At 44.2% G+C, this 12,809-nt stretch overlaps 1 protein-coding gene across 3 annotated transcripts in view; it reads right to left on the reverse strand.

Moving 5' to 3' along the window:
• Positions 1-4,897: 4,897 nt before the first annotated feature.
• Positions 4,898-12,809, reverse strand: part of LOC135509455 (NEDD4-like E3 ubiquitin-protein ligase WWP2) — a 47,589-nt gene continuing 39,677 nt past the window's right edge. For all 3 annotated transcript variants that reach the window (XM_064930125.1, XM_064930127.1, XM_064930124.1), the window contains 7 exons: positions 7,888-8,021; positions 7,594-7,734; positions 7,294-7,414; positions 7,030-7,134; positions 6,836-6,932; positions 5,752-5,824; positions 4,898-5,599 (listed from right to left, as the gene is read on the reverse strand). In XM_064930125.1, the coding sequence (XP_064786197.1) occupies positions 5,500-5,599; positions 5,752-5,824; positions 6,836-6,932; positions 7,030-7,134; positions 7,294-7,414; positions 7,594-7,734; positions 7,888-8,021 (771 nt within the window). In that variant the 3' untranslated portion in view covers positions 4,898-5,499. The remainder of the gene's footprint in view (positions 5,600-5,751; positions 5,825-6,835; positions 6,933-7,029; positions 7,135-7,293; positions 7,415-7,593; positions 7,735-7,887; positions 8,022-12,809) is intronic.

Consider the following 12,809-nt stretch of genomic DNA (forward strand, 5'->3'; position numbering starts at 1 on the left):
AGTTTTGAGTTCCACAAGGTGGGTGTGGAAGAGGTGAAAACATTGTTACCAACAACCTGGATGGCAAATTGCAGAGGTTAGTAGTGGAACACATTGTGAGTCCAGCTTGCCACATCTAGAATTTAAGCCTAGAAGACGGTGTGTGCCCTTAGACATGGAGGGAGGCAAAGGTCATTCAGGTACCCAAAAATAGCAGAGCACCCTTTAATGTTTCAAACAGCTGAGCAATCAGCCTGGTACAAGTGCTTAAAACCTTTTGTGACTAGGGGGCAGTATTTTCATTTTTGGAAGAACAACGTTCCCATAGTAAACGGGATATTTTGTCAGGACAAGATGCTAGAATATGCATATAATTGACAGCTTAGGATAGAAAACACTCTAAAGTTTCCAAAACTGTAAAAATATTGTCTGTGAGTATAACAGAATTGATATTGCAGGCGAAAGCCTGAGAAAAATCCAATCCGGAAGTGACTCATATTTTGAAAGCTCTACGTTCCAATGCGTCCCTATTGAGCAGTGAATGGGCTATCAACCAGATTACTTTTTCTCCGTATTCCCCAAGGTGTCTACAGCATTGTGATGTAGTTTTACTCATTTATGTTGAAGAATACACGTAAGCGGCTACATTGCGCAACTTGGTCACCTGATGGCTCCCAGAGTGATTCTCACGTAAAATACAGAGGTAGCCATTATTCCAAATCGGTCCTACTGAAAAACCAATTGTCCTGGTGGATATATTATCGAATAGATATTTCAAAAACACCTTGAGGATTGATTATAAACAACGTTTGCTATGTTTCTGTCGATATTATGGAGCTAATTTGGAATATTTTTCTGCGTTTTCGTGACTGCAATTTCCGGGCGATTTCTCAGCCAAACGTGAAGAACAAACGGAGCTATTTCGCCTACAAAAATAATATTTTTGGAAAAAATGAACATTGGCTATCTAACTGGGAGTCTTGTGAGTGAAAACATCCGAAGCTCATCAAAGGTAAACGATTTAATTTGATTGCTTTTCTGATTTCCGTGACCAAGTTACCTGCTGCTAGCTGGACAAAATGCTATGCTAGGCTATCGATAAACTTACACAAATGCTTGTCTAGCTTTGGCTGTAAAGCATATTTTGAAAATCTGAGATGACAGGGTGATTAACAAAAGGCTAAACTGTGTCTCAATATATTTCACTTGTGATTTTCATGAATAGGAACATTTTTTAGGAATATTTATGTCCGTTGCGTTATGCTAATTAGTGTCAGTCGATGATTACGCTCCGTCATGTGGGATGGGGAGTGGGGAGTCACTAGAGAGTCACAAACCTTTGGAAATCATTGTGTTTGATCATATTTTACAGAAAACAAATGAACAACACACTTTCAGCGTGTTTATAGGGAACGGCACTCAACATGCTCGGCACTGTCACAAATGACTGATGATTGGCTGAAGGAAATTGATAGCAGATTGTGGGAGCTGTTTTGTTAGACTTCAGTGCAGCCTTTGATGTCATTGATCATAACCTATTGCTGAAAAAACTCCGGTGTTATGGATTTGCATCCTTTGCCTTACTATGGATTGAGAGTTACCTATTGAATAGAACAGAGGGTTTTCTTTCATGAACGCCTCTCTCATGCAAATTCAGTTGAGTGTGGTTTACCGCAGGGCAACTGGCTAGGACCATGATTGTTTTCTGTTTTTACAAATGACCTTCCACTGACCTTGAATAAAGCCTATGTGTCTATGTACGCTGACGACTCAGCAATATACAGCTGTGGCCAAAAGTTTTGAGAATGACACAAATATGAATTTTCACAAAGTCTGCTGCCTCAGTTTGTATGATAGCAAAATATAAATATACTCCAGAATGTGAAGAGTGATCAGATGAATTGCAATTAATTGCAAAGTCCGTCTTTGCCAAGCAAATGCACTGGATCCCCAGAAAACATTTCCATTGCATTTCAGCCCTGCCACAAAAGGACCAGCTGACATCATGTCAGTGATTTTCTCGTTAACACAGGTGTGAGTGTTGACGAGGACAAGGCTGGGGATTACTCTGTCATGCTGATTGAGTTTGAATAACAGACTGGAAGCTTCAAAAGGAGTGTGGTGCTTGGAATCATTGTTCTTCCTCTGTCAATCATGTTAACTGCAAGGAAACACGTGCCGTCATCATTGCTTTACACAAAAAGGAATTCACAGGCAAGGATACTGCTGACAGTAAGATTGCACCTAAATCAACCATTAATCGGATCATCAAGAACTTCAAGGAGAGCGGTTCAGTTGTTGTGAAGAAGGCTTCAGGGCGTCCAAGAAAGTCCAGCAAGCTCCAGGACCATCTCCGAAAGTTGATTCAGCTGCGGGATCGGGGCACCACCAGTACAAAGCTTGCTCAGGAATGGCAGCAGGCAGGTGTGAGTGCATCTGCACGCACAGTGAGGTGAAGACTTTTGGAGGATGCCCTGGTGTCAAGAAGGGCAGCAAATAAGCCACTTCTCTCCGGGAAAAACATCAGGGACAGACTGATATTCTGCAAAAGGTACAGGGATTGGACTGTTGAGGACTGGGGTAAAGTCATTTTCTCTGATGAATCCCCTTTCCAAAAGTTTGGGGCATCTGGAAAAAAGCTTGTCCGGAGAAGACAAGGTGAGCGCTACCATCAGTCCTGTGTCATGCCAACAGTAAAGCATCCTGAGACCATGCTTCTCAGCCAAGGGGGTGGGCTCACTCACAATTTTGCCATGAATAAAGAATGGTACCAACACATCCTCCGAGAGCAACTTCGCCCAAACATCCAGGAACAGTTTGGTGACAAACAATGCCTTTTCCACACGTTCTCATTTACAGCAACAACCTGGGGAATGGTTACAGGGGAGAGGAGGGGGATGAATGAGCCAATTGTAAACTGGGGTTTATTGGTTGACCGTGATGGTTTGAGGGCCAGATTGGGAATTTAGCCAGGATACTGGGGTTTACACCCCTACTCTTACAATAAGTGCCAGGGGATCTTTAATGACCTCAGAGAGTCAGGACACCCGTTTAACATCCCATCCAAAAGACAGCACCCTACACAGGGTAGTGTCCACAATCACTGCCCTGGGGGATTGGGATATTATTATTATTATATATTTCTTTTATATTTAGACCAGAGGAAATAGTGCCTCCTACTGGCCCTCCAACACCACTTCCAGCAGCATCTGGTCTCCCATCCAGGGACTGACCAGGACCAACCCTGCTTAGCTTCAGAAGCAAGCCAGCAGTGGTATGCAGGGTGGTATGCTGCCAGCTAATAAAAGAGATTTATTGGATTTAGATCCATCATTGAAGTGTGTAACACTAGATAGCAAGCTGTCATGGTCAAAACATATAGACGGGTTGCTAAAATGGTTTGAGATCTGTCCGTGATAAATTGTTGCTCTGCCATGATATATAGGCCTAAGGCCAAGACAATAAGACACAGTTACAGAATAAATTCAACCACACCTTTGTTTCATTTCAAAACCGGAGAGCAACAGCTGTCCGGGGAAGTCCACAAACCATATTGCATGTAACAAACAGCTACATGACCTACAGCATGGTCAAGCAAGTTAAAAGTTCCAACATTTTCAGACTACTAAACAAATATTGATTTAGAACCATGGATTGTTACTGTAAGTCGTAAAGAAAACAGGTGCTGCCTCCAGTTTTGTAGCACAATTTCAACATAATCTAATCACCTATGCTTAGTCTTATACAATGACAGTTCAAAAATATCCAAAGCTAATCTAAATATGGTATGGCTGTCCATGGTACTGATTTATGTGTGTGTGTGTGTGTGCATGCAATTAGAAAAAAAAACATGTTGACTCACTACTTGTAGAAAGGCCAATGCCATCCTACTATTTCATGTTGCCTAAATGGTCTATGACCCTGTCATACACACTACCTTGCTAAAATGCTTCCTTTCATGGGCAACGATGCGCCAGCTAGTTAACATTAGCCGTTACTCCATCTAGCTATGTTGAACTTCCATCCTCTCAGGCCAGGGACAATGTATGGTTGGATCCGAATCACCGTTATAATCATTGGCCAGCATGGAGAATGGAGTAAAACCACAAGTCCAAATCCCTATCGCCATCCATGGCAAATTTAGGAAAGGGACGATTTTAGCTAGCTAGGTAGCCACCGAAAGACAACGACACAACAATTCAAGTTCTGTCAATGACGTTTGACTTAACGTGATGTGATTGGTGTGAAGCGAAATGCAAACTGGCTTCCCTTTAAGCTTTTTTTGGGTGTGCCAGAACCTTTCACAACTGAGCTCACTCGCTTTAGCTCAACGCTGATTGGCTATTTTTTTATTTTTAAAATTATCAAGGGAGGCCAAATGCCCACTGGCTTCCCTTGCATTCAATGCTACAGGTGGCAACAATGTCAGACTCTTTTTGACCAGACAGCATAGATGGGCTACACACAGACACTGGGGGGGGGGTCTGGCTTCCCTTGGCATCCATGAATACACACCACTGCCCAGGGCCCCATGCTTAGTGATAAGGTTTGGAGGGCACTATGGTGTTGACGGCTGAGCTTTAGTCGATGGAAAGAATTCTTACATAGGTATTCCACCTGTTAAGATGGGATAGGGCAGTGTGCAGTGCAATGGCGATTGCGTCATCATGTATATCACTTGCTTCCATTGTCATTGTCTCCTGTCAGTATCAGCAGTTGAAGTTTCTGTTTGAAATGGGAAGGCATGGGCACAGCTGTTTCACAGTAATACTGTTAGCAGACTAACATGGCTGGCTGGATAACCCAATTAGTGTTCGAGCAGTAGAATGACATTCTAACCAAAATCAGATTCAGGTCAAAAACAATTAACCAAGTCTCTGAAAAAAAAAGTGATTTCTTACCATCACAATCAACCCACTAAGATTTGAGTCATTTATTTGAGCTATGTACAGGTAATGCTGAACTTCACAATGAACAAAAAATAAATAAAATCACATTTCACCAATCAATCCTCTTAAGAGGTCACTAATTATAACCTCTTTCTCTCTTCCATTCACATAGACTTATTTTTAAAATGTTCATTTATCGTCAAAAGATATAGTTGCTGTAGCTGTGCTGTCGTTGCGATTTGCAGTTGATATAATTATTTGAAGACATTATCCTTTATGTTTTTGGTGTGTCTCTAGATCTAGTGGGTGGGGTCTTCGGGCAGGAGAGGGGGTTTATGGTCATATAATATAACACTAACCTGTCTGGACCATCCCCTCAGCACACACACCTTTTCCCTACTGGTTCCCTTGTACCCCCCAGCACCCTCCACAGCCTAGTATGATAGGACTGGGGTGCCCACCTGTATCTATGGTTCTCTATGGTCTCCCAACCACACATGATCTGGAAGTGGGGTCTAGATGATTGGAGAGTTCATATCCCTATGATTGACAAAAAAAAACTATTTGAATGAATGACTTCTTTCTCTATCCACCTTCCCTCATAATGTGATTATTATTATTTTTTTCTCCCTTATTCCTGCCCGAATCCTTCTGTCTCCTCGATGGCAAACATAAGTTTCTCTTTCAGTTGCTCCAGGCTCCTGTAGGGTGGCAGGTCCAGACGATTGAAGCTGTGTGAGTGTTTGAGATGAAAAGAAAATTGACAGTGAGGGATAACTTTGTGGTTAGCAGGGGTACATTCATAGATACAAAAGTAATGGACATGGTCATGGGAAAGAGAAATCAACTTTGGCAGAGGAATTTAGGAAAATGTCAGTCTCACCAGGTGTGACTTCTTGGAAGCCAAGTCTCCTTCCCCACCTTGTCTATACAGAATTTTTGTGGTCCATTACTCCCTAAGGGAAAGAGAGACCATGTAAGATTCTTGGGCAGGGAATTACATTTCTGTCAAAAGACATTTGACAGTAAAGGTGGTTATTGTATTAAGATAAAGTTATTTGCCAATTGTACACAACGTCCAAACCAAAATTTGACTTCAGCTTTATTTCAACCCCTCTGAGAGACACACATATTTATACAGGTTAGAGAGGTTGGAGCTGCCACACAGTGCCCGTGGAGGAGTTGTTGTGGGTGGTTATGTGCCTTACTCAAGGGCACAACGGCAGGCAATGAAGAATTCAATAAATACATTTTTTATTTGAATAAAGATTAGCTAAAGTGCTACATTTCTGCATTTTGACATGTCCCTTTGTGCAACCCATGGTTCCAGGAAGATTTTAACCTACTTAACCCCAACATGTCTCCAGGTTTTCACCATCATTGTAAAGGTTTAGTTATTTTGTTGCTTTGACAAAGTCATTTCTGAAGATTAAATTAATAACAATGTGATTAGTGATTAATTCAATGACAAAAATAACATGTCTCTCATTTTAAGGTCAACCCTGTTACTTGATCTGAACTGTCGTTTTAATATGATGAAAAATATATTTTTTCAAAAGAAACATTGAACAACTGATTATCTTTTTGACCATTTTCTGGTGTTTTGTGGTGGAAGACTGAGCGGGTCGAGCATAACACATCAACCCTGTTACCCATAGATAGACAGGCTCGAAATGTTTTAACTACATACTTGTTTTTGCATCCATTGACACTTCCTGTTGCACACAACCTACCATTCCCCCTGTCACAAGGCTGATTTAAGACAAACTTGTCAACACTGTTACTTTATTTGGCACTTAATATACACTTAGTAGAGTAATTATTTTCTTTAACCTCTTGAGAACGTTTTTTTATTAAGTTGGACATGTGCTCTGTACAACAGAATGTTTAAATTAGGTGAAATCAAACAGTTTTTCCCCCACCAAGTTATACATCTGAAAAGGCACCAAATTGGTGGAGCAACCGACCTATGAGTTCAGCAAACCCTCCGACTGGCAGACGGCATGTTCCTGTGACAAACTGGAGCAGGCGGATCCGCTTCTCATTGTCCATATCCTTTACCACCTGTATAACACACAGGTAAGACATGTCAAGGATGCACATAGTGAGATATAGACAGTCTCACATACACACAAGATGCTGTGAAGAGAGGCCACCATACCTGCCAGAACCAGTGTATCTGCTTGCTGTTCTTGGTATAGTGCCGATAGATGGTGTTCTTCTGCCAGTCACTGAGGTCTATCTCCTGCATTCCACATAGCATCAGCTGGAGGAAGGAATGAGACCGTACCATTAATCCACAGTCAAAGAGAGGGAATCTGCAACAAATAGTCCCCTCTACCAACTTATAAGACTTTGCAAAAGCTTCATAACCTATAACACCGCCCTAGCTAACCCAGCATGTTCTTGCAGACTCTTTATATACCTCCAGCTCTTTCTCATCAAAGTAGCGTAGCCACTCCAGAGGTACGACCTCATTGAAGCCATCCAAGAAGGCCTTGGTCTGCTCCTCCACACCACGCATGAACCGCCAGTCTGTCAGCAGACTGAGGAAACAGGGATGAGATATAGCATTTTCTAAGCAACAAGGGAGGATATTTATTGAAAAAAGTTGAGTGTCAACATGAAACAACATTAATGCTCGTCTGTGGAGTACCAATGTCTGGTATCACAGGGATTGACAGGCATACAGACAGGAGTCAAAGTAGTGACGGAGATGGCTGACCTGATGTACTCCTCCTTGTTCTCCGAGGTGACCAGCTCATTCTCTCCATCATCCTTCAGCTGGTGGGTGGACACCTTCCCTAGAATCTCCATATCCTGAGCAAAGTACAGCTCCACTCCACACTCCTCCAGACAGTTATCTCTGTAGACATAACACACAGACACATCATACACATAAAGCTTTAAGCTACGGAATTATGTAAAACACTTCCATCTTCACATACACTGTTTGCCACAAGGGGCGACCATATTCAAACAGTCCCACACACACATAATGAAGGGGAGGTGTACTTACTTGACCCACATGATAGAGTTGTAGAACTCAGGGTCAATAGACTCCAAGTCTTTCAGAGTGGGTTTCTTGTTGAGCATACGCTTGTAGAATGGCAGAGTGAAGCCAGTATCGATGAACTTGCCATGGTACAGAGCCTAAAAGGGAGAGGGGAGGAGAGGTTGCAATAAGTACGATACCAAAACTAAAATATACCATAAGGTCATCCCTCCTATGGGCCAATACACACTTAGATACAGACACATACGGATCGTCCCCCATCTAGCTTCAGAGTTTGTTCTGTTAGGTGACCTAAACTGGGATATGCTTAACACCCCGGCAGTCCTACAATCTAAGCTAGATGCCCTCAATCTCACAAATCATCAAGGAACCCACCAGGTACAACCCTAAATATGTAAACAAGGGCACCCTCATAAACGTCATCCTGACCAACTGGCCCTCCAAATACACCTCCGCCGTCTTCAACCAGGATCTCAGCGATCACTGCCTCATTGCCTGTATCCGCAACGGAGCCGCAGTCAAACGACCACCCCTCATCACTGCCAAACACTCCCTAAAACACTTCTGTGAGCAGGCCTTTCTAATCGAGCAGGCCCGGGTATCCTGGAAGGACATTGACCTCATCCCGTCAGTTGAGGATGCCTGGTCATTCTTTAAAAGTAACTCCCTCACCATTTTAGATAGGCATACTCAGTTCAAAAAAATGCAGAACTAAGAACAGATATAGCCCTTGGTTCACTCCAGACCTGACTGCCCTCGACCAGCACAAAAACATCCTGTGGCGGACTGCAATAGCATCGAATAGTCCCCGCGATATGCAACTGTTCAGGGAAGTCAGGAACCAATACACGCAGTCAGTCAGGAAAGCTAAGGCCAGCTTCTTCAGGCAGAAATTTGCATCCTGTAGCTCCAACTCCAAAAAGTTCTGGGACACTGAAGTCCATGGAGAACAAGAGCACCTCCTCCCAGCTGCCCACTGCACTGAGGCAAGGTAACACGGTCACCACCGATAAATTCATGATTATCGAAAACTTCAACAAGCATTTCTCAACGGCTGGCCATGCCCTTCCGCCTGGCTACTCCAACCTCGGCCAACAACTCCCCCCCCCCCCGCAGCTACTCGCCCAAGCCTCTCCAGGTTCTCCTTTACCCAAATCCAGATAGCAGATGTTCTGAAAGAGCTGCAAAACCTGGACCCGTACAAATCAGCTGGGCTTGACAATCTGGACCCTCTATTTCTGAAACTGTCCGCCGCCATTGTCGCAACCCCTATTACCAGCCTGTTAACCTCTCTTTCATATCGTCTGAGATCCCCAAGGATTGAAAAGCTGCCGCAGTCATCCCCCTCTTCAAAGGGGGAGACACCCTGCACCCAAACTGTTACAGACCTATATCCATCCTGCCCTGCCTATCTAAGGTCTTCAAAAGCCAAGTCAACAAACAGGTCACTGACCATCTCGAATCACACCGTACCTTCTCCGCTGTGCAATCTGGTTTCCGAGCCGGTCACGGGTGCACCTCAGCCACGTTCAAGGTACTAAACGATATCATAACGGCCATCAATAAAAGACTGTACTGTGCAGCCGTCTTCATCGACCTTGCCAAGGCTTTCGACTCTGTCAATCAACATATTCTTATCGGCAGACTCAGTAGCCTTGGTTTTTCTGATGACTGCCTTGCCTGGTTCACCAACTACTTTGCAGACAGAGTTCCTGTGTGTCAAATAAGAGGGCATGCTGTCCGGTCCTCTGGCAGTCTCTATGGGGTGCCACAGGGTTCAATTCTCGGGCCGACTCTTTTCTCTGTATATACCAATGATGTTGCTCTTGCTGCGGGCGATTCCCTGATCCACCTCTATGCAGACGACACCATTCTATATACTTCCGGCCCGTCCTTGGACACTGTGCTATCTAACCTCCTAAACGAGCTTCAATGCCATACAACATTCCTTCCATGGCCTCCAACTGCTCTTAAAACGCTAGTAAAACCAAATGCATGCTTTTCAACTGTTCGCTGCCTGCAGGTTCCGACCTTGAATATGTGGACATCTATAAGTACCTAGGTGTCTGGCTTGACTGTAAACTCTTCTTCCAGACTCATATCAAACATCGCTAATCGATAATTAAATCTAGAGTCGGCTTTCTATTCCGCAACAAAGCCTCCTTCACTCACGCCGCCAAACTTACCCTAGTAAAACTGACTATCCTACCGATCCTTGACATCATCTACAAAATAGCTTCCAACACTCTACTCAGCAAACTGGATGCAGTTTATCACAATGCCATCCGTTTTGTCACTAAAGCACCTTATACCACCCACCACAGCGACCTGTATGCTGTCGTCGGCTGGCCCTCGCTACATATTCGTCCCCACTGGTTCCAGGTCATCTACAAGTCCATGCTAGGTAAAGCTCCGCCTTATCTCAGTTCACTGGTCACGATGGCAACACCCACCCGTAGCACGCGCTCCAGCAGGTGTATCTCACTGATCATCCCTAAAGCCAACACCTCATTTGGCCGCCTTTCGTTCCAGTTCTCTGCTGCCTGTGACTGGAACGAATTGCAAAAATCGCTGAAGTTGGAGACTTTTATCCCACCCAATTTTACCTCCCTCATCCCAATATTGTTTTTATTTATTTACTTTTCTGCTCTTTTGCACACCAATATCTCTACCTGTACATGACCATGTGATCATTTATCACTCCAGTGTTAATCTGCAAAATTGTAATTATTTGCCTACCTCCTCATGCCTTTTGTACACAATGTATATAGACTCTCTTTTTTTTCTACTGTGTTATTGACTTGTTAATTGTTAATTGTTTACTCCATGTGTAACTGTGTCGTCTGTTCATACTGCTATGCTTTATCATGTGTCGCTCTGTGTTGTTGCTATGCTTTATCTTGGCCAGGTCGCAGTTGCAAATGAGAACTTGTTCTCAACTAGCCTACCTGGTTAAATAAAGGTGACGCAATAACGCTTACCGCCCCAACTGATCCACATATGACGCAACCTCTATTGCACTCCACACTGCCCTTATCCACCTGGACAAAAGGAACACCTACGTGAGAATGCTGTTACTTGACTACAGCTCAGAGTTTAACACCATAGTGCCCTCAAAGCTCATCACTAAGCTAAGGAAGCGGAGACTGAACACCTCCCTCTGCGATTGTATCCTGGACTTACTGACGGGCAGACCCCAGGCGGTAAGGGTAGGCAGCAACAGATCTGCCACGCTGACCCTCAACACAGGGGCTCCTCAAGGGTGCGTGCTTCGTCCCCTCCTGTACTCCCTGTTCACGCACGATTGCACGGCCAAGCAGGAAACCATCATTAAGTTTGCCGACAAAATAACGGTGGTAGGCCTGATCACGATGAGACAGCCTATAGGGAGGAGGTCAAAGACCTGGCAGTGTGGTGCCAGGACAACAACGTCTCCCTCAACGTGATCAAAGATGATGATCGTGGACTACAGTAAAAGGAGGGGCGAGCACTCCATCATTCACATCGACGGGGCTGTAGTGGAGCAGCTCAAGAGCTTCAAGTTCCTTGGTGTCCATATCACCAACAAACTATCATGGTCCAGACATACCAGGACAGTCTTGAAGACTTCATGACAACGCTTATTCCCCCTCAGGAGACTAAAAATATTTGTCATGGGTCCTCAGATCCTCAAAAGGTTCTACAGCTGCATCATCGAGAGCATCATGGTTGCATCATCACCTAGTATGGTATCTGCTCGGCATCAGACTGCAAAGTGCTACAGAGGGTAGTGTATACGGCCCAGTACATCACTGGGGCCAAGCTTCCTGCCATCCAGGACCTCTGTACCAGGCGGTATCAAAGGAAGGCCCTAAAAATGTCCAAAGACTCCAGCCACCCTAGTCATAGACCGTTTCTCTGCTACCGCACGGCAAGCGGTACCGAAGTGCCATGTCTAGGTCCAAAAGGCTCCTGAACAGCTTCTACCCCCAAGCCATAAGACTGCAGAACAGTTAATGAAATGGCTACTTAGAATATTTGTTGTTGCTGCTACTCTGTTTATTATTTATGCATTGTCACTTTACCCCTCCCTACATGCACATATTACCTTGACTAACCTGTACCCCAGCACATTTGACTCGGTACCGGTACCCCTGTATATAACCTCGTTTTTGGAATTTTAGTGCGTTACTTATTTTTAGTTTATTTTAGTTTACTTTAGGAGGGGTCAGTGTCTCCTGACCCCTCCTGCCCCAGCCTCCAGTACTTATGCTGCAGTAGTTTGTGTCGGGGGGCTAGAATCAGTTTGTTATATCTGGAGTACTTCTCCTGTCTTGTCCTGTGTGAATTTAAGTATGCTCTCTAATTCTCTCTTTCTTTCATTCTTTCTCTCTCGGAGGACCTGAACCCTAGGACCATGCCTCAGGACTACCTGGCATGATGACTCCTTGCTGTCCCCAGTCCACCTGGCCGTGCTGCTGCTCCAGTTTCAACTGTTCTGCCTACGGCTATGGAACCCTGACCTGTTCACCGGACGTGCTACCTGTCCCAGACCTGCCGTTTTCAACTCTCTAGAGACAGCAGGAGCGGTAGAGATACTCTAAATGATCGGCTATGAAAAGCAAACTGACATTTACTCCTGAGGTGCTGACTTGTTGCACCCTCGACAACTACTGTGATTATTATTATTTGACCATTTATGAACATATTTGCCATGTTCTGTTATAATCTCCACCCGGCACAGCCAGAAGAGGACTGGCCACCCCTCATAGCCTGGTTCCTCTCTAGGTTTCTTCCTAGGTTCCGGCCTTTCTAGGGAGTTTTTCCTAGCTTCTACACCTGCATTGCTTGCTGTTTGGGGTTTTAGGCTGGGTTTCTGTATAGCACTTTGAGATATCAGCTGATGTAAGAAGGGCTATATAAATACATTTTATTTGATATTTATT

Source organism: Oncorhynchus masou, chromosome 22, assembly GCF_036934945.1.
Source record: "Oncorhynchus masou masou isolate Uvic2021 chromosome 22, UVic_Omas_1.1, whole genome shotgun sequence".
Taxonomy (NCBI): domain Eukaryota; kingdom Metazoa; phylum Chordata; class Actinopteri; order Salmoniformes; family Salmonidae; genus Oncorhynchus; species Oncorhynchus masou.